Source organism: Coregonus clupeaformis, unplaced genomic scaffold (genome assembly GCF_020615455.1).
Source record: "Coregonus clupeaformis isolate EN_2021a unplaced genomic scaffold, ASM2061545v1 scaf4401, whole genome shotgun sequence".
In the NCBI taxonomy this organism is placed as follows: domain Eukaryota; kingdom Metazoa; phylum Chordata; class Actinopteri; order Salmoniformes; family Salmonidae; genus Coregonus; species Coregonus clupeaformis.
In genome coordinates, this window is record NW_025537855.1 from 1 (window position 1) to 21174 (window position 21174).

The following is a 21174-nucleotide window of genomic DNA, read 5'->3' on the forward strand; positions in this document are numbered from 1 at the left end:
CAGATTAGGGTGTCTTAGTCCACAGACTAGAGACAGGCCTCAGCCTCTTCAGATTAGGTGAAGAAGTGTCTTAGTCCACAGACTAGGAGACAGGCCTCAGTCTTCCAGATTAGGTGAAGAAGTGTCTTAGTCCACAGACTGAGACAGGGCCCTCACTCTTGGATCAGGTGAAAAAGTGTCTTAGTCCCACAGACTTGGGAGACAGGCCTCAGCGTCTTCAGATTAGGGTTCTATAAGAAGAGGATGGAGGAGAAGGGAAGAGAGAGATCAGAAAGTATGGAGGAGAAGGGAAGAGAGAGATCAGAAAGTAGGGAGGAGAAGGGAAGAGAGAGATCAGAAAGTAGGGAGAGAAGGGGAAGAGAGAGATCAGAAAGTATGGAGGAGAAGGGAAGAGAGAGATCAGAAAGTATGGGAGGAGAAGGGAAGAGAGAGATCAGAAAGTATGGAGGAGAAGGGAAGAGAGAGATCAGAAAGTATGGAGGAGAAGGGAAGAGAGAGATCCTGAAAGTATGGAGGAGAAGGGAAGAGAGAGATCGGAAAGTATGGAGGAGAAGGAAGGGAGAGAGATCAGAAAGTATGGAGGAGAAGGGGAGAGAGTGATCGAAAGTATGGAGGAGAAGGGAAGAGAGGAGATCAGAAAGTATGGAGGAGAAGGGAAGAGAGAGATCAGAAAGTAGAGAGGAGAAGGGGAAGAGAGAGATCAGAAGGTATGGAGGAGAAGGGGAAGAGAGAGATCAGAAAGTATGGAGGAGAAGGAAGAGAGAGATCAGAAAGTATGGAGGAGAAGGGAAGAGAGAGATCAGAAAGTATGGAGGAGAAGGGAGAGAGAGATCAGAAAGTATGGAGGGAGAAGGGAAGAGAGAGATCAGAAAGTATGGAGGAGAAGGGAAGAGAGAGTCCGGAGGTATGAGAGAGAAGGGGAGAGAGAGATCAGAAAGTATGGAGGAGAAGGGAAGAGAGAGATCAGAAAGTATGGAGGAGAAGGAGGAGTTCCACCTGAGATAATGATGTGATGATGGTCCTATGATGTAACTACAATAAGATAACAGTCATTTATTACAGACAGAACACAAAAACATGCTTCCATTCTGGAAAAACAGTTCCTCTTTGATCTGGGTAGCTGTGTTTATATTTGACCTATATTTAATCATCACATATTCAAGGGGGGGGAGCAATGAAAACTGTCTTACCTAGATTCACTCAAGTCCTTAACAAGATGGTTTTCATGTTCAACGAGAGCTTTGAGACAAGCTCCCGTCACTTCTGGTCCTTTGGGGATGACTGCTTTCAGTAGTTTTCTCATTCGGTCCTGTTCAGTTGTTTCAGCTGTTATTCTGGAGTGCTCTTCTTCACCAATCTGTTCTTTGACCACAGATCATCTACTATTGGCATTGAGTTTTTGGTTCGGCTGAATTAGTTTAGCCCCAGTGTTTCTTCAGAAACTCCTCAGCAGAATGTCAGGGACTGTTAATGCTGAAGGGGGGTCAATTAAATTAATATGGCTTTAGGGTTAACAGCAGCTGTTTCACATCTTCCAGTCTCTCCAGTTATCATTCCTCTGATAGTCATTTCTTGTATAGAGCCGACTCCAGGGTTGTAAATTCAATTCCAATTAAAGTCAGTCAATTTAAAATAGAAAATTGAAATAATAATTTTTCCTGTTAGGTTTATTGAGAAGTCATTGAAAATAGATTATTAATGTTTTATCAACAATCTACTCAGAATCCTCTAATGTCAAAGTGGGCCTGTCCCCCATACATTCAACATCTGGAAGGTCCCTCAGTCAAGTGTTGCATTTCAAGCACAGATTTAACTACAAAGACCAGGGATCTTTTAGAAAGCCTCATAAAGAAGGGCAGTGATTGGTAGATGGGTAACAATAACAAATCAGACATTGAATATCTCTTTAAGCATGGTCAAGTTAATAATTATCCTGTGGGTGATGTATTAAATCACCCAGACACATCAAAGATGCAGTCGTCCTTCTGAACTGAGCTGCAGGACAGGAAGGAAACTGTTAGTGATGTCACCATGAGGCCATTGGTGATTTTCAAAACAGCTACAGAGTTCAATGTCTGTGATGGGGAGAAAACTGAGGATGGATCAACAACATTGTAGTGACTCCACAATAATGACTTAAAATAACACAAATATACAGAATAAAAATATTCCAAAACATGCATCTTATATGCAACAAGGTACTAAAGTAATACTGCAAAAGGAAACGGCAAAGGAATATACTTTTTGGCCTAAATGCAAAGCCTCATGTTTGGTGCAAATCCAACACAACACATCACTGAGTAACTGCCTCCTTATTTTCAAGCATGGTGGTGGCTGCATCATGTTATGGGTATGCTTGACAATACTGAGGAGTTTTTCAGGATAAAAAGAAATGGGATGGAGCTAAGAACAGACTAAATCCCAGAGGAAAACCTGCTTCAGTCTACTTTTCACCAGACACTGGGAGAGGAATTCACCTTTCAGCAGGACAATAACCTACAACACAAGGCCAGATCTACACTGGAGTTGCTTACCAAGAAGACAGTGAATGTCCGGAGTGGCCAAGTTACAGTTTTGACTTAAATCTGCTTGAAAATCTATGGCAAGACTTGAAAACTGCAGTCTAACCACGATCCCAACATCTTGACAGAGCTTGAAGAATTATGAAAATAATAATGGGCTAATATTGTACAATCCAGGTGTGTAAAGCTCTTAGAGACTTACCCAAGAAGACTCCCAGCTGTAATGGCTGCCACGGTGTTTCTAACATGTATTGACTCAGGGAGCTATTTCATTTCTATCAATCTAAATATATATATATAAATATTCTTACACTTTGAAATTAGAGTATTTTGTGTAGATTGTTGACAAAAAAATGACATTTAAATCCCTTTTAATCCCGCTTTGTAACACAATAAAATGTGATGCAGATACTTTTGCAAGGCACTGGGTTTCTGTCTGAATGTTCTGTAGCATTACACACCACTGAACATGACTCATGAAGACCTTCATCACCCCACTGAACATGACTCATGAAGACCTTCATCACCCCACTGAACATGACTCATGAAGACCTTCATCACCCCACTGAACATGACTCATGAAGACCTTCATCACCCCACTGAACATGACTCATGAAGACCTTCATCACCCCACTGAACATGACTCATGAAGACCTTCATCACCCCACTGAACATGACTCATGAAGACCTTCATCACCCCACTGAACATGACTCATGAAGACCTTAATCACCCCACTGAACATGACTCATGAAGACCTTCATCACCCCTACTGAACATGACTCATGAAGACCTTCATCACCCCACTGAACATGACTCATGAAGACCTTCATCACCCCACTGAACATGACTCATGAAGACCTTCATCACCCCACTGAACATGACTCACGAAGACCTTCATCACCCCACTGAACATGACTCATGAAGGTCTTCATCACCCCACTGAACATGACTCATGAAGACCTTCATCACCCCACTGAACATGACTCACGAAGACCTTCATCACCCCACTGAACATGACTCATGAAGACCTTCATCACCCCACTGAAAATGACTCATGAAGACCTTCATCACCCTACTGAACATGACTCATGAAGACCTTCATCAGTGTCCTTCATCACAACTTGAAGAGACGTTCGCTCTATAACCCATTTTATAAACCTCGTCCACAAAAACAAACGTACCTATTGGATGAGAGTCTTTGCTGTATTCATCTAAAAGACAAACAAGAGAAAACATCATAAAAACATTTTTAATAGCATCTGTAAGAAAAGGACATTTATGATTGACATACTGTTCATGTATAGTATTTCTTACCTTTTGATACCACTGATTTCCATACTGTCCTCTCATCATCCCCGATTAACTCCATCTCAATGTCCAACCCCCTGTGTTTCTCATAACCATCTTACAACAGCTTGGTGTGGTGTCTGCAGGTAACAGCTGAATCCTCTGTAGAAGGTCATATGGTGCAACGATTGAGACAACAGACAGAGAGAGAGAGAAAGAAATAGAATGATATTCCAGTTATGAATATATAATATGACAGATTCATGTCCTCAGCTTGCTAAAACTGCACCTCTGGATAGATGGAGGAGGAATGGGGATTCTTGACTGCAAACCAACTGTTCAGCTTTAAGGACCCGTTTGGACTTGACAGCAGAAATTCTGAATATCCTTGGGACACCTGATGTTTCTCCCGGTCCCGAACAGCCTACAAAATGAGCAATGTAGTAGTCAGTCTGAACAATGTAGTCTAATAATTCACACAACATGCAGCTCACTGAGCAATCCTTTTTTATCAACCCCCAAAAATGTGTACAATCAATGTATTGATTTTTTACCCTCATTTTACCAGGTAATTGACTGAGAAGAGAGTCTATTTTACGGCAACGACCTCGGGAAGTGTTACAGGGGAAAGGGGATGAATGAGCCAATTGGAAGCTGGGGATGATTAGGTGGCCATGATGGTATGAGGGCAGATTGGGAATTTAGCCAGGACACCGGGGTTAACACCCCTACTCTTACGATAAGTGCCATGGGATCTTTAGTGACCACAGAGCGTCAGGAAATCTGTTTAACGTCCCATGCGAAAGACAGCACCTTACACGGGCAATGTCCCCTTCACTGCCCCGGGTCATTGGGTTCTCCTTCGAACAGAGAGAAGAGTGCCGTCTACTGGCTCTTCAAATGAATGAGACAGAAATAGATATTGTAACTTTGTAATCTATAGATTTTCAACAACCTATCAGCTTTCGTTTAGTAAGTTTCAACATACTGTTGTCACTTCAATGATGGTGCCTCACCTCTTTCTGACTGGAGTTTCTGAGGAGCATGTACAGCCGTGAAATTACTGTTGCCTTTTTTACTGCCATATAGAGGACCACGTCACAGTGGACATCTACGTTCCAAAAAAATATATAGCTCAGTATAACAGCGATAGGTGAGAACTTGGGATGGAGAATCTTAGCATGGAATCTGGTGACCTCATGCACTTCCTCAACAGACACTCCATGTTCCTCTACATGAAGAATCTTCATCTCATTCCTCAGGGAAGGGTTGGTCCCTGAACAACACAATAAAAAGGAGACAGAAAGACAAATATTGTATTATTCATCCAACTAAAACACAAAGAATATGCAGTATCAGATCACAGTAAATAAACTCCTAGAATATTCATTAATTAATTCAGGAAGTGAAACTCAGTTACATGGAAATGTCTTTCTGAATACTATGTGAATATGGTTTTACCTAAACAGACAAAGTGTGGCAGATGAACTTCTTCCAGTTCACCTAACTCCATAGTGATGTCCAGCAATGGACCACCTTGTCCGTACTGCATGTCTTTCAGAAGTTGACTGTAGGGTTCCCAGTTCCTGAAGTGATACTTCAGAATGACATCTCTCTCACACACCCAGCGGAGCCCAGACACTGTGCACTCATAACGCCCTTTGGGTGTCCTGTGCCTGAGGGCAACAACAAGATATGGTAGAGAGGGTCAATCGTCAAATGGAGAGGTTGGATTAGAAGCCTATTCCCAAAGGTAATGGGGAAATACACTAGCAAGTGGAATTAAATGTTAAAAGTAGTTATTTTACCTGAACATTGTCACTCCCTGGACAGTGGAAGTCAAGGGTTCAATCTGAAGCCAGTGTGTGGATTCCTGAACAAGGACAAGCATGTCAGTTATACATATGGGGCCAGTTTCCTGGACACAGATTGAGTCTAGTGCTGGACTTAAAGCATGATCAGTGGAAGTTTCAATAGAAAGTTCTTTAAGGTCCAGGACTAGGCTTAATCTGTGTCCGGGAAACTGGCCCATTAACCAAAGGAACTAATCTAATGTATTTATTCAATGTTACATGGAATGCTGGTATGACAACAGCTAAAATCCTGCATGCCTACAAGCAGAACACAGGACTGTCTATATCCCAGTATGAATGGTTGGTCAGTACACACCTGGCTTTCAGACTGTGTATATATTACTAAAGCAGAACACAGGACTGTCTATATCCCAGTATGAATGGTTGGTCAGTACACACCTGGCTTTCAGACTGTGTTTATATTACTAAAGCAGAACACAGGACTGTCTATATCCCAGTATGAATGGTTGGTCAGTACACACCTGGCTTTCAGACTGTGTTTATATTACTAAAGCAGAACACAGGACTGTCTATATCCCAGTATGAATGGTTGGTCAGTACACACCTGGCTTTCAGACTGTGTTTATATTACTAAAGCAGAACACAGGACTGTCTATATCCCAGTATGAATGGTTGGTCAGTACACACCTGGCTTTCAGACTGTGCCTGACTCCTGAAGGTATGTAAAAGTGAGAATTGACATTATGACTTACCTCAACATGGTCACAAGTCTTACAGCTCTGAGGAATCCCTGAAGTCAAAAGTAGTTGTTATTTAAAATGGACAATCTCATGTAATAATTAATTAATCATTATTAAATAGACTTGTAATAAAAATGTATATAAGTGAGCAACAGTCTCATTAGCACACATTAGTGTTATATTAATGAATGTTTGTGGAAGCAGGAAACAACATGGTTCTGGTCCATGTTTTGTAGATGTTGGGGGCCTGATTTCTGGTAGATCCCAGGATGAGAGCTTAAAGGTAGAGTCAGCTAAATGATGTTGTACGAGCAGCACCGCAGATATTGTGATGAGCAAGATGCCTGACTTCTCTCTCACACAGTATCTGCCCATGTGCACGGGTTCTCTTCACTCTCTTACAGCGTGGTAGCCACGGGACCAAAACAGAGAAGTTTAGCATCGCGCACCAACACTCTTAGTTGTTGTAGAAGTTTACCCACTATGCTGTTTACTTTGTGCATCTACATCATATTGCTGACTCTACCTTTAAGTTTGTTTTGACCAAATAGATCATGATTGTGTTCCTTGCCTGGGACTCAAGAACGCTTTAATCGTATTTTGATTTTAAAACAATTATCAGTTAACACTCACATATCTGGTCTCTGGTGTTCTCAGGTCCAGACTTGATACAACACTCTCCACCATGGTCTCTGCTGTTGGGAAAGCAGATGGATAGACTGTGATTAAACTAAATACAACTTATAAAGGCTTTATATAGCATACATACAGTCTTCATAAGCAATACAAAGGGTGTATAAAGGGTGACAGAACAGCTCCCTATGTAGGGTGCATTGCCTAATGTGACATAACACTATGTCAACTTCCATGAAGTCAATACTGATGGTGACATTACAGGTGACATTGCTTATCTTGATGAAAGCCCCTAGAGACGTGAAGTCACCAGGTATCATTTTAACAGGTTCTGATGCCCTCTTGTGGTTAGAGTGAAACTGACACTACAGTGAGACATAGGAGAGGAAACATCTGTACATCCAACAGAACACATTAAAAACACACCACCACCACTAATCTAACTGTCTGTAGGTCCAACAGAACACATTAAAACACACCACTACTACTAATCTAACTGTCTGTAGGTCCAACAGAACACATTAAAACACACCACTACTACTAATCTAACTGTCTGTAGGTCCAACAGAACACATTAAAACACACCACTACTACTAATCTAACTGTCTGTAGGTCCAACAGAACACATTAAAACACACCACTACTACTAATCTAACTGTCTGTAGGTCCAACAGAACACATTAAAACACACCAATACTAATCTAATTGTAGGAATGATTCCAGAGGAAAACACATGATAAAACATTGCTATGACTCACCTTTGAATGTGTTGGTCATCTATCTGACACAGGGTCACTGAGGAGGAGGAGAAAGCCCCAATCCCAAACCCAACCCCAGGATAGAGGGGTTCAGTGAATGTGGTGTGTTCTGTGTAAAGGTGTGTCAGTGTACCAGAGGAGGACACACTATAGAAGGACAAAGTACCAGCTGGCCAGTCCAGATACACTCCAACTCTGTTAGAAACAGGACCAGGGATGGATCTGATGACTGCAGAATGGTAAAAGTCATATTCACTGTCAGAGCATAATAAAGCCCAGGACTTCCTATTGTATCCAATACAACTGTCATCCTCTCCCTTCCTCTGTATTCCTTTGTACACCACACCAATGCCAGCCCAGTCACCATCCTTCTCCACCTCCCAGTAATAACGAGATCCAGATAAGACTTCTCTGCAGAGAACTTGGGGAAGACTGTCAAATCTGTCTGGATGGTCTTCATAATGCTGCTTCTCCTCCACCCGTGTCACCTTCCTGTTCCCCTCAGACAGTATCAGGTGTGGGTTTGCTGTATTTGGGTCCAGGGTGAGATGACAGGCATCTGTAGACAAAAGGAGAGTTTAATCAAACCACATCTTCATATAAAATGTTGTTTTGTAGGTAGAGAACAAGTATTGATTAGTTACTATGTTACTGTAGTTCTGAATATGTAGTTAATTAGGATTGAAGAGACTTACATTTCCTCACCCCTGATTTCAGCCTGAACTCTCCACCATGATCCACACTGTAGGAGAAACAGGTTATTGACTGACAAAGACCTAATACAGCAGTCAACATTTAAACCATATTGTTGTGTTCTGGTGCACTATCCAAGTTCATTACTAGAGACATACAGGTATTCTGTCCTACCTACTGCATACAGAACAGAGTACAATTCATTACTAGAGACATACAGGTATTCTATCCTACCTACTGCATACAGAACAGAGTACAATTCATTACTAGAGACATTCAGGTATTCTTTCCTACCTACTGCATACAGAACAGAGTACAATTCCAACAGGATATCAGAGATGCAGAAGAAGAGTATTCATGTGGTGATGATGTATGCTGTGTTGGAGTGCTAAGCCTGCTGGGTAAACGTCCCTGTATTCTACCATCATGTCCTCATGTTACTGAACCTACTACACTACATAGGACACAACCACTGCTCACACTATTAGGACATCTATTCTGACTTACTTCAGCTTCATCAGTTTATCTGTGGGATCCACCAGAGCAGCTGAAAGCAGTCCCCCCTGCAGAGTCTCCTGGGTGATTGTAGCTCAGGTCCAGCTCTTTCAGGTGGGAGGGTTTGACCTCAGAGCTGAAGACAGAGCAGCACAGCCCTCCTCTGTGACCAGACAGCCAGACAGCCTACAGAGAGACACAACAGCTGTCTAGGTTGGTGGACTGGTGTCAATCATATTGTAGGACACCCATATATTTGTCCATGACACAAACATTGTGATGAAACATTAGATTTTTGTTTTACTAAGCTCAGTACCGACCTGACTGGAAACAGCTGTACTTACCCCAGTGTGTGTAGTTTACAGTCTGGATCCTCCAGTCCAGCAGACAGCAGTGTAACTCCTGAGTCCTGCAGGTCATTGTCTCTCAGCTCCAGTTGTTTCAGTTGTGAGTTGGGTGAACTCAGGACTGAGGCCAGATCTGAACAGCAACCCTCTGTCAGACCACACTGACCTAGACTAGAGGGCAGAAGAGCACATGATTAACAAATGTTTAAAACATCCACATAATAACTCATACTGAAGAAAGTTAACTCACACTAGTGTCTGTATGTTGCAGAGTGGACTGGTTAGTCCAACACAGAGCAGCTCCACTCCTCTGTCTCCCAGGTCATTGTAGCTGAGGTCCAGTTCTCTCAGGGGGAGTTTGGTGTCTGCAGAGCTGAGGCCAGAGTCTTACAGGATGTATATCTGAGTTTACAGTCAGCCAGTCTGGAGAGAGGATATATAGTGATACACTGTTAAATATGCAAAGCTTTAAGAATAATGAGATGCATTAAGACAATAACAGAAGGACACTTGATTAACCAATGTTAAAAATATACTAACTCACTCAAGACATTTAACCTTAGTTTGATATATTTATCACATTTTATGTATGTTTCTGCATATTTACCAAGACGTTCAAATAATGTTAAAAACATACACATACTAACTACATACATAATATATAAACACTCACAGTGGATACTGAAGATAGTTAACTCACACTAGTGAGTGTATGTTGCAGAGTGGACTGGTTAGTCCAACACAGAGCAGCTCCACTCCTCTGTCTCCCAGGTCATTGTATTTGAGGTCCAGTTCTCTCAGGGGGAGTTTGGTGTCTGCAGAGCTGAAGCCAGAGTCTCACAGGATTCATATGTGAGTTCACAGCGATCCAGTCTGGAGAGAGGAGATAATCAGTTAGATATACAAATCCTTCAGAATAATGATAATGTATACATCAACTCAATAACAGAACTTACAGTGCTCTCTTGCAGGTTTTCACTACCGGCAGCAACCTCTGATAACCTGTCTCTGATGTGGTGTATGTCTTCAGGTCAAACTCCTCCAGCACCTCCTCTGACATCAGTAACAGGTAGGCCAGGGCTGAACATTGGTCAGGTTCTAGCTCTGTTTCTGAAAGAGTTCCTGATCGCAGGGAGGTTTGCATGTCTTCAACTAGAGAGTTGGCACCAAGTTCATTCAGACAGTGGAACAAGTTGATGATCCTTTGTGGTGAGGATTCCCCTTTTGATCTTGTCTGAAAGGTACCTGACTGTTCTCTCAACTGTTTCCTCATTGCTCTGTGTTGTACTTCCTGTCTGTGTCAGAAGGCCTCGTAACAGATTCTGATTGGACTCCAGTGAGAGACCCAGAAGGAAGCGGAGGAACAGGTCCAGGTGTCCATTCTCACTCTTCAAGGCCTGGTCCACTGCTCTCCTGTGTAAGTCAGACAACTGGATTGACTCCTCATCTTCATCCTCACTAGTGGTGGAAAAAACATTTTCCTTCTTGTCCAGACATGATTCTAAAGCATGCACTGCTGCTAGAAACTCCTGCATGCTCAGATGCACAAAGCTGTAGACCTTCTCTTGGTTCAGCCCAGATTCTTCTTTAAAGATCTCTGTACACAATGCTGAGTACTCTGATGCCTCTGTGACATCAAGGCCACACTCTCTCAGGTCCTCCTCATAGAATATCAGGTTGCCCTTCTGCAGCTGTTGGAAAGCCAGCTTTGCCAGTTTCAGGATCATCTCTTTGTCTGACTGAGACAGTTCCTTTGGGTTTGTCTCTGTGGCTTTGTTGTACTTCTTGTTCTTCACAATGATTTGGATGTGCGTGAAGTGTGTGAACATCTGGGTCAGAGTTTTGGGGACTTCATCCTTCTCTGCCTCTTTCAGCATCATCTCAAGGACAGTGGCTGATATCCAACAGAAGACTGGCATGTGGCACATGATGTGGAGGCTCCTTGATGTCTTCATGTGTTTGATGATTTCATTGGCCAGATTCTGATCTGTGATTTTCTTCCTGAAGTACTCCTCCTTCTGTGGATCATTGAACCCTCGTACCTCTGTCACCTGGTCAACACACTCAGGAGGGATCTGATTGGCTGCTGCAGGCCGTGAGGTTATCCAGAGGAGAGCAGAGGGAAGCAGATTCCCCTTGATGAGGTTTGTCAGCAGCACGTCCACTGAGGTTGGCTTCGTGACATCACAGCACCTCTCATTGTTTTTGAAGTCTAGAGGAAGTCGACACTCATCCAGACCATCAAAAATGAAAACAGTTTTGGTTTCCCCATCTTCAATGCTGTCAATCTCTTTCAGCTCTGAGAAGTAGTGGGAAAGAAGTTGCATCAGACTGTATTGGTCCTTTTTCAGGTTCAGATCACGGAAAGGAAGAGGAAACATGAAATGAACGTCCTGATTTGCTTTTCCCTCTGCCCAGTCAAGGATGACCTTCTGCACAGAGACTGTTTTTCCAATGCCAGCGATTCCTTTTGTCAGCACAGTTCTGATAGGTTTGTCTTGTCCAGGTAAAGGCTTGAAGATGTCGTTGCATTTGATTGGTGTCTCTTGTGTGGTTTGTTTCTTGGATGCCATCTCTATCTGTCTCACCTCATGTTCATTATTGACCCCTCCACTTCCACCCTCTGTGATGTAGAGCTCTGTGTAGATGTCCTTTAACAGACTTTGGTTTCCATGGTGTCCAATTCCTTCAGATATGTGTTGATACTTGTGTTTCAGTTTAGCCTTAATGTCTTGTTGGACTGTCAGAAGAGTTTGACCTGTAGGAAAACAATGAGAGTTGGGACTCATAAATGCATGCATGTGTGTGTGTGTGTGTGTGTGTGTGTGTGTGTGTGTGTGTGTGTGTGTGTGTGTGTGTGTGTGTGTGTGTGTGTGTTTTAGAGGGGCCTTTGTACCGTTCTTTGTAATATTGTATGAAACACAGTCTTACTTCTTCTGTCCAGAAGGTTGTGTGTGATCTTTAATGCATCCTCACTGTCCAAACTCTCCACTTCCTTATTGTCATCTGGTAATGGTTCCTGGCTGAAAGCAGGTAGCTGATCACTCTTCATTGATAGCAGGCTGGGGGCAGGTGACTCTGCTCTGGGCTTCTGGACACTGAACAAAACAGGGAGGCAGATCACCTCATCAATATCTCATCAATACCTCATCTACATCATTTCAACAAGTGTATAGCTGAACTCATAGAAGTCCTGATGTTTCTTTATAAAGCAACAGTCTGCAATTGGTAAATCGGTTTTGGCCTTTTAAATGAATGATATAGGCCTACATTTGATGTAATTTGTGAACACTTTCTCTTCATTAGTTTGATATTTTTAAGAGAACTGTATATTATACAATTAATCTCTTACCTCTTAGAACTGGTGTCTTGAGTCATTTTAGAGGCAGTGGTCCCCTCCTCTCTCTCCCCAGAGAGACTCATTTTAGAGGCAGTGGTCCCCTCCTCTCTCTCCCCAGAGAGACTCATTTTAGAGGCAGTGGTCTCCTCCTCTCTCTCCCCAGAGAGACTCATTTTAGAGGCAGTGGTCCCCTCCTCTCTCTCCCCAGAGAGACTCCTTTTAGAGGCAGTGGTCTCCTCCTCTCTCTCCCCCAGAGAGACTCATTTCGAGTCACAGCTCACTTAGCTACACTAAGAAATAACAGAACAGTCAATATTTCCGAACATTAACAATGACAACACTTTTACTGTCTGTGGTCAAAGTTCAAACAGAGACTTCATGTTGCATTTAAACATGCACAGTCCAATGTGTTATTAATTTGATTTGATTTGACTTGGATCCCCATTAGCTGACTCCATAACAACAGCTAGTCTACCTGGTTGGATCCCCCATTAGCTGACTCCATAACAACAGCTAGTCTACCTGGTTGGATCCCCATTAGCTGACTCCATAACAACAGCTAGTCTACCTGGTTGGATCCCCATTAGCTGACTCCATAACAACAGCTAGTCTACCTGGTTGGATCCCCATTAGCTGACTCCATAACAACAGCTAATCTACCTGGTTGGATCCCCATTAGCTGACTCCATAACAACAGCTAGTCTACCTGGTTGGATCCCCATTAGCTGACTCCATAACAACAGCTAGTCTACCTGGTTGGATCCCCCATTAACTGACCCCATAACAACAGCTAGTCTACCTGGTTGGATCCCCATTAACTGACTCCATAACAACAGCTAGTCTACCTGGTTGGATCACCATTAGCTGACTTCATAACAACAGCTAGTCTACCTGGTTGGATCCCCATTAGCTGACTCCATAACAACAGCTAGTCTACCTGGTTGGATCCCCATTATCTGACTCCATAACAACAGCTAGTCTACCTGGTTGGATCCCCATTAGCTGACTCCATAACAACAGCTAGTCTACCTGGTTGGATCCCCATTAGCTGACTCCATAACAACAGCTAGTCTACCTGGTTGGATCTCCATTAGCTGACTCCATAACAACAGCTAGTCTACCTGGTTGGATCCCCATTAGCTGACTCCATAACAACAGCTAGTCTACCTGGTTGGATCCCCATTAGCTGACTCTGTAACGATCCCGGCAGTCTGAGTCGGGTCCTGTCTGGTGACTAGTTTTTCTGTTCGTGATCTCCAGTTTCCCGAGGGTTCGGGAACGCTCCGGGGAGCTCTCTTGATTTCCGCACCTGCATCCCATCAGCAATCTGCACACCTGGTCCTGATCATCACCCTTCTTAGGCTCTGGCCTAACATCCATTCCCTGCCGGATCGTTAGCCATGAACAGTAGGTTTACCAGAGTATCAGTCTTAGAGCCTAGCGTTAGTTTTGTTGTTTTTGCACCTTGTTGGTTTGTTGCTTACTTACCCCCGTTTTGTTCCATCTGCAGTCACCCGTCCGGAACCTTCATCCAACCTCTGCCTGGTGGTCGGCGGCTGCCGACCAGGATGGGATCAACCACTGCACCCCCAACAACTAATCAACGCCGCCCGCTCTGTTCCCTGGATTATTCAGCATCACTCTTGAACTTGTAATAAACACTCACCTTCGTTTCAACTTACCTTGTCCTGGTCTGCTTCTGGGTTCTGGCTTAGCAACTCGTGACAGAACGATCCGGCCAGTAATGAACCCAGCGGACCTGGACTCTGTTCGCCATGCCATTACCCATCAGGAGAAGATGTTGGGCCATCATAGCACGGTACTACAGGAGATCGCGTTGTCAGTTCGGAACCTTTCTACCGGTCTGACGGAGGTCCAGAACCAACGCAAGTTTCCGGTGGAGGATCCACTACCGGTTCCACCCATCTCGCCTGCCGCTTCTGGAGCTGTGTCCTTCCGTGAGCCCAAGGTTCCGACGCCGGATAAATATGAGGGGGAGCTGGGAAGATGCCGTTCCTTCCTTATGCAGTGTGGATTAGTGTTCGATCTACAGCCCTACTCTTATGCCACAGACAAGGCTAGGATAGCCTTTGTGATTGCGTTGCTGCGTGGTCGAGCGCTGGAGTGGGCTTCAGCCGTTTGGGAACGACAAGACCCCTGCATGGCTTCATACCAGGGGTTCACGGCCGAGATGAGGAAGCTCTTCGACCATTCCGTCCGAGGGAGGGACGCAGCTAGGCGCCTGTTTTCGCTTCACCAAGGAACTCGCAGCGTGGCCGACTTCGTGATCGAGTTCAAGACGTTGGCTGTGGAGAGTGGGTGGAACGAGGAGTCTCTGCAAGCGGCCTTTTACCAGGGTCTGTCGGAGCAGCTCAAGGATGAGTTGATCTCCTATCCGGAGCCTAGTGACCTGGACAGCTTGGTAGCCTTGTCTATTCGGGTGGATAATCGAGTCCGAGAGCGAAGGAGGGAGAAGCAATGGGGGTCCGTCCAATCGATCAGCTTCTCAGTTCCCAGTCGGGTCGGGTGGTGGACCAGAACACGTCGATCATTCTCCACCACAAAGGATTAGTGGAGAGGTCCTCTCTCCCGATTCTGAACCCATGCAAGTGGGGCGGCACGGGTTAACCAAGGAGGAGCGTCAACATAGACGTAAGACCAACTGCTGCCTCTACTGTGGTAGCTCGGGACATTACATCTCCACTTGTTCCCGGCGGTCGTCAAACTGCCCGGCTCGCTAAAGTTGGGAGGACTTTTAGCGAGCCAGTTTCAACCTCTCAGTACCTCTGTCAGACCCCGCTTCCCGGCTACCCTTGTGAACAGGAATCAGAGCTTAGCGATTAACGCTTTTATCGATTCAGGTGCCGATGGAAGCTTTCTTGATGCCGAGTTGGTGGAACAGCTGGGGCTTTCCAAGGAGCAATTGCCGGAAGCCATTGAAGCGACCACTCTGAACGGCAGTAGTCTGGCACGTATCACGATGAGGACTGAACCGGTTAAGATGCGGTTGTCGGGGAATCATTCTGAGATGATTTCATTCTTCATTCTGCCGTCTTCCCATGTTCCTCTGGTCCTTGGATACCCCTGGCTGAAGGAACACAATCCCACGTTCGATTGGGTGACGGGCAAGGTAACGAGTTGGAGCCTTGATTGTCATGCTAACTGTCTCAAGACTGCCTGCCCCCATTCGGTTCCCAGTCAGGTGATTGAGGCTAAACCCCAGATTTGTCCCTGGTTCCCGAGACATATCACGATTTGGGGGAAGTTTTCAGTAAGCAGAAGGCTCTGTCACTCCCTCCCCACCGACCATATGATTGTGCCATCAACCTGTTCCCTGGAGCTGTCTACCCCAAGGGAAGGTTATACAGTATCTCCCGACCTGAACGTGAGGCTTTGGAGACCTACATCAAGGAGTCCCTAGCTGCTGGTCTCGTTCGTCCCTCGTCATCACCCCTGGGGGCAGGATTCTTCTTTGTGGGTAAGAAGGATGGCTCTCTTCGACCGTGTATTGATTATCGGGGGTTGAATGACATCACGGTCAAGAACAAGTATCCCCTGCCCTTGATGAGTTCTGCCTTCGACTCCTTACAGGGTGCTACGGTGTTCACCAAGCTAGACCTACGCAATGCGTATCACATGGTCCGGATCAGAGAGGGGGACGAGTGGTTGACGGGTTTCAATACACCGATGGGTCACTCGAGTATCAGGTGATGCCGTTTGGACTGACCAATGCTCCAGCGGTATTCCAGAGTATGGTGAACGACGTCCTGAGAGATATGATCGGTCTCTTTGTGTTTGTTTACCTGGATGACATTCTGATCTTCTCGAAGGAACCTTCCGACCACGTCCAGCATGTCCGGCAGGTTCTGCAGCGATTGTTGGAGAATCGCCTGTTCGTGAAGGCCGAGAAGTGCGAGTTTCACGCCCACACGACATCCTTTCTCGGGTACATCATCTCCAGGGGAGAGATTAGGATGGACCAGGAGAAGGTTAGAGCGGTTCTGGAATGGGCCCAGCCCGGTACGAGATTGCAGCTCCAGAGATTTTTGGGGTTTGCGAATTTCTACCGCAGATTCATCCGGGATTACAGCCGTGTGGCCGCTCCGTTAACTGCCTTGACTTCCAGTATCAGGACCTTCAAGTGGAATCCGGAGGCGGATCGAGCGTTTCTGGATTTGAAGAGGCGATTCACCAACGCACCGATTCTCTCTCAACCGGACACGGCCCATCAGTTCGTCGTTGAAGTGGACGCGTCTGATGTGGGAGTTGGCGCCATCCTGTCGCAGCGATGCTCCACGGACAGTAAACTCCATCCCTGCGCCTACTACTCTCGTCGCCTTTCGCCTGCGGAGAGGAATTACGATGTGGGTAACCGGGAGCTTCTCGCGGTGAAACTTGCCTTGGAGGAGTGGCGCCACTGGTTGGAGGGGGCGGAGCAACCGTTTATTGTCTGGACTGACCACAAGAATCTTGCTTACGTGCAATCGGCTAAACGTCTCAACTCCCGTCAGGCCAGGTGGGCGTTGTTTTTCGGACGATTCAAGTTTTCCCTGACGTTCCGACCTGGATCTAAGAACGGCAAGGCGGACGCCTTGTCCCGGATGTTCTCCAAGACGGAGGAGAGTGGGTCCAAGACCGAGACAATTCTCCCCCGGAACTGCGTCGTGGGAGCAGTTATGTGGAAGATTGAGGAGGAGGTGCTGGCGGCCCTTCGGACTCAGCCCGGTCCCGGTAACGGTCCACCCGGTCGGTTGTTTGTGCCTGAGTCGGTTCGTCCTGCTGTCCTCAAATGGTCCCACGCCAGCAAGATGGCTTGTCACCCTGGCGTGGCTCGGACAATGGCGTTTCTTCGCAGACGTTTTTGGTGGCCTGCCATGGCCGAGGATACTCGGGGTTTTGTTGCTGCCTGTCCAGTGTGTGCGCAGAATAAGAGTACCAATCGGCCCAGCTCTGGACTACTTCACCCCCTTCCTATTCCCCGGCGACCATGGTCGCATCTGGCCCTGGACTTCGTCACTGGGTTGCCCGCTTCTGAGGGGAACACGGTCGTTCTGACTATCGTGGACAGATTCAGCAAGTTCGCCCACTTTGTGCCAATTGCCAAGCTTCCCTCTGCCTCGGAGACGTCCGAGATCCTGGTTAGGGAGGTTTTCAGGGTCCACGGTTTGCCCAGTGATATCGTTTCCGACCGTGGCCCTCAGTTTACCTCTGCTGTCTGGAAGTCCTTCTGTTTGGCCATTGGAGCTACAGTCAGTCTCACATCGGGTTTTCACCCCCAATCCAATGGTCAGGCGGAGAGAGCCAACCAGAAGATGGAATCCACGCTACGCTGCCTGGTCTCTTCCAACCCCACCTCCTGGGTCTCTCAGTTGCCTTGGGTTGAGTATGCCCACAATACTCTCCCTACATCTGCCACTGGGATGTCTCCCTTCCAGTGCCTGTATGGCTACCAACCTCCCCTGTTCCCTTCTCAGGAGAAGGAGCTCTCAGTGCCTTCGGTTCAGGCCCATATTCGTCGTTGCCACCGGACCTGGCATCGGGCCAGAAAGGCACTCCTTAGAGTTTCGGACCGGTATCAGCTCCAGGCGAATCGTCGCCGGATCCCCGCTCCCACCTATTCCATCGGAGATAGGGTCTGGTTGGCTACACGGGATCTTCCGTTACGGACTGAGTCTAGGAAGTTGTTACCGAAGTTCATTGGTCCGTTTGTGGTGGAGAAGGTGATCAATCCGGTGGCAGTTCGACTCAAACTCCCGAGGACGCTCAGAGTCCATCCCACCTTTCATGTCTCCTGCCTCAAGCCTGTTTTCCTCAGTCCTCTGTTGCCTCCTCCGCCTCCTCCTCCTCCTCCTCGGATGATCGGAGGTGGTCCTGCCTACACGGTGCGTCGCATCATGGATTCCAGACGGCGGGGCCGGGGTTTCCAGTATCTCGTGGACTGGGAGGGGTATGGTCCTGAAGAGAGGAGTTGGATTCCGCGGCGACAGGTCCTAGATGCTGACCTCATCAGTGACTTCTACCGCCTCCATCCTGGCGCTCCGGGAGTCCGCCCGGTGGCGTTCGTCGGAGGGGGGGTACTGTAACGATCCCGGCAGTCTGAGTCGGGTCCTGTCTGGTGACTAGTTTTTCTGTTCGTGATCTCCAGTTTCCCGAGGGTTCGGGAACGCTCGGGGAGCTCTCTTGATTTCCGCACCTGCATCCCATCAGCAATCTGCACACCTGGTCCTGATCATCACCCTTCTTAGGCTCTGGCCTAACATCCATTCCCTGCCGGATCGTTAGCCATGAACAGTAGGTTTACCAGAGTATCAGTCTTAGAGCCTAGCGTTAGTTTTGTTGTTTTTGCACCTTGTTGGTTTGTTGCTTACTTAACCCCGTTTTGTTCCATCTGCAGTCACCCGTCCGGAACCTTCATCCAACCTCTGCCTGGTGGTCGGCGGCTGCCGACCCAGGATGGGATCAACCACTGCACCCCCAACAACTAATCAACGCCGCCCGCTCTGTTCCCTGGATTATTCAGCATCACTCTTGAACTTGTAATAAACACTCACCTTCGTTTCAACTTACCTTGTCCTGGTCTGCTTCTGGGTTCTGGCTTAGCAACTCGTGACAGACTCCATAACAACAGCTAACAACAGCTAGTCTACCTGGTTGGATCCCCATTAACTGACTCCATAACTCCTGGGGTCCAAACACAACTAAAATACATTACAGACATCAACTTTCCAGTTGACATTGAAAGACGGTAGAAAACATTATAAAACATTTACCAAGTAGACATTGCAGACAGTTAAAATAGCTGACAGGTATTTCTTCCTAACCCTTTAAGAGAATACAGCCTACACACCACTGCTTCTTGTTCTTATTTAGTAGTAGCCTACAAGGTGACACGCATTGCTTTGTTATGGGCAATTTTACGGTAACGGAATTACACTGAGACTCAGAGTTATCCCTTTAAAATGTATCCCAAACAAAAAGCATTTATTTTCTAAGTTTAGCTTTAGTTTTACTATTACAACAACTGTATATGCACAAGGACTCGTTCAAACAATTTACACAGAAACTGGAAGAACTGCAGATGCAAAGTTTGGTAACAGAATTACAGTAAAATCTCCCTCAGTTTTTTATGCGACCACGTTTTCCAAAAACAAAAGATTTCTTCAGTAAAAAATGGGGTGTATATATTTTTTTTACTCAGACACCCGTGACCCATTCAAAACCATTTGGGTTGCGACCCACATTATACTGTCCTCTAGTGTACTGAACTCTAATCTACTGTACTATACTGATATGTACCGTGCTGTCCAAACTCGTGAAACATAGACGTCTAGGATTGGTTCAGATTTAGTCCGGACAAAAAAATCTATGTCTGCGGACATTGAAATGAAGGCAGGTCCGAGCCGGCCCAAAAAACTACGTATATGTGGACGTTGAAATCAAGGCCAGGGCAGACTGACCAAATTTCAACGTCCATGGAAGTCCGGTGTTGGTCGGTGCTCAGTGTATGCGGATGCTGGTTACAGTAGATGGGAAGAGAGGGGGCTCATGGGTAGGTGACAGTAAGAGCTGGGAGAGGAGACATTACCTGGAGAGAGAAGAGAGAGAGAGAGAGAGAGAGAGAGGGAGGGGTAACATTACCTGGAGAGAGAAGAGAGAGAGAGAGAGAGAGAGAGGGAGGGGTAACATTACCTGGAGAGAGAAGAGAGAGAAGAGAGAGAGAGAGAGAGAGAGAGAGAGAGAGAGAGAGAGAGAGAGAGAGAGAGAGAGAGGGGTAACATTAACTGGAGAGAGAAGAGAGAGGCAAAGAGAGAGAGAGAGAGAGAGAGGTAACATTACCTGGAGAGAGAAGAGAGAGGGAGGGAGAGAGAGAGAGAGGGGTTGTCCAGACAGTGTTCACACTCTCGATCTGACCACCAGACCAAGCTTATTATAGTTTGGTGTTTTTATATTAGTTCCTTCTATTCGTATTTCGATATTTATTTGAAATTCAGTTTAGTTTCAAACTTGATTTACTCGTTTCTATTCAGTTTTAGTTTGACAAAAACATTTATATTTTTGTTTTTAAATGATTTAGTTTCAGTTTCAGTGTGAGGGACAGAAAGTATCCATGTTGGAGGCTAAGAGCCAGTTATGTTTTATCTGTCGCAAAGACAACACAGTACAGAGGAAAGGCAGAAACTGCTGCTCCAATAGAAAATCCCCCATCACACTTGTAGGCGATGTCATGGCGACATTGGCTGGCTAAACCAACGCAGAAACACGTCATCTGGTCTAATGGTCGTCTCGCACCAAACTGTGCATGTGCAGGCCTTCAAAATCAAAAGCACTCCTTCGATATAAAGTTGTTTTTGACAAAAATGAAAACGTATCACTTTGTCACTTTCACGAGGCTGTAGTAACAACAGGACATTGGCTCTAATCTGTGCTGTGCCTTTACATTTAGAGAAGATTAACAACTACTGAAGACATTGGCTCTAATCTGTGCTGTGCCTTTACATTTAGAGAAGATTAACAACTACTGAAGACTTTGGCTCTAATCTGTGC

At 45.8% G+C, this 21174-nt stretch overlaps 2 protein-coding genes and 1 long non-coding RNA gene across 3 annotated transcripts; all 3 read right to left on the minus strand.

The window, feature by feature from the left end:
• Nucleotides 1-1452: 1452 nt before the first annotated feature.
• LOC123490691 lies at nt 1453-3901 on the minus strand. Its single transcript, XR_006661010.1, has 3 exons — nt 3838-3901; nt 3705-3734; nt 1453-1473 (listed from the first exon to the last, which is right to left on the minus strand). It is a non-coding gene; the product is annotated as an uncharacterized LOC123490691 (long non-coding RNA).
• Nucleotides 3902-4072: 171 nt separating this feature from the next.
• On the minus strand, nt 4073-7030 carry LOC121561435 (NACHT, LRR and PYD domains-containing protein 1 homolog). Its single transcript, XM_045220584.1, has 6 exons — nt 6998-7030; nt 6377-6414; nt 5619-5683; nt 5272-5486; nt 4827-5086; nt 4073-4234 (listed from the first exon to the last, which is right to left on the minus strand). The coding sequence occupies exons 3-6, from the start codon at nt 5624-5626 to the stop codon at nt 4088-4090; spliced, it is 630 nt and encodes a 209-aa protein (XP_045076519.1). The 5' UTR covers nt 5627-5683; nt 6377-6414; nt 6998-7030; the 3' UTR covers nt 4073-4087.
• A 587-nt stretch (nt 7031-7617) lies between these two features.
• On the minus strand, nt 7618-12731 carry LOC121560591 (protein NLRC3). Its single transcript, XM_045220585.1, is given in 11 exon segments — nt 7618-8314; nt 8451-8497; nt 8956-9023; nt 9099-9129; nt 9288-9461; nt 9541-9643; nt 10096-10163; nt 10247-10510; nt 10512-12048; nt 12222-12388; nt 12643-12731. Coding segments are annotated over 11 exon segments (3093 nt in total). The 5' UTR covers nt 12714-12731; the 3' UTR covers nt 7618-7751.
• Between the last annotated feature and the right edge of the window lie 8443 nt (nt 12732-21174).

Coding starts and splice junctions, on each gene's coding strand:
- LOC121561435 (XM_045220584.1), bottom strand. Junction 5,087..5,271: donor GCCACACTTTGTCTGTTTAG/GTAAAACCATAT, acceptor TGTGTTGTTCAG/GGACCAACCCTTCCCTGAGG. Junction 4,235..4,826: donor GAAACTCCAGTCAGAAAGAG/GTGAGGCACCAT, acceptor CTCATTTTGTAG/GCTGTTCGGGACCGGGAGAA.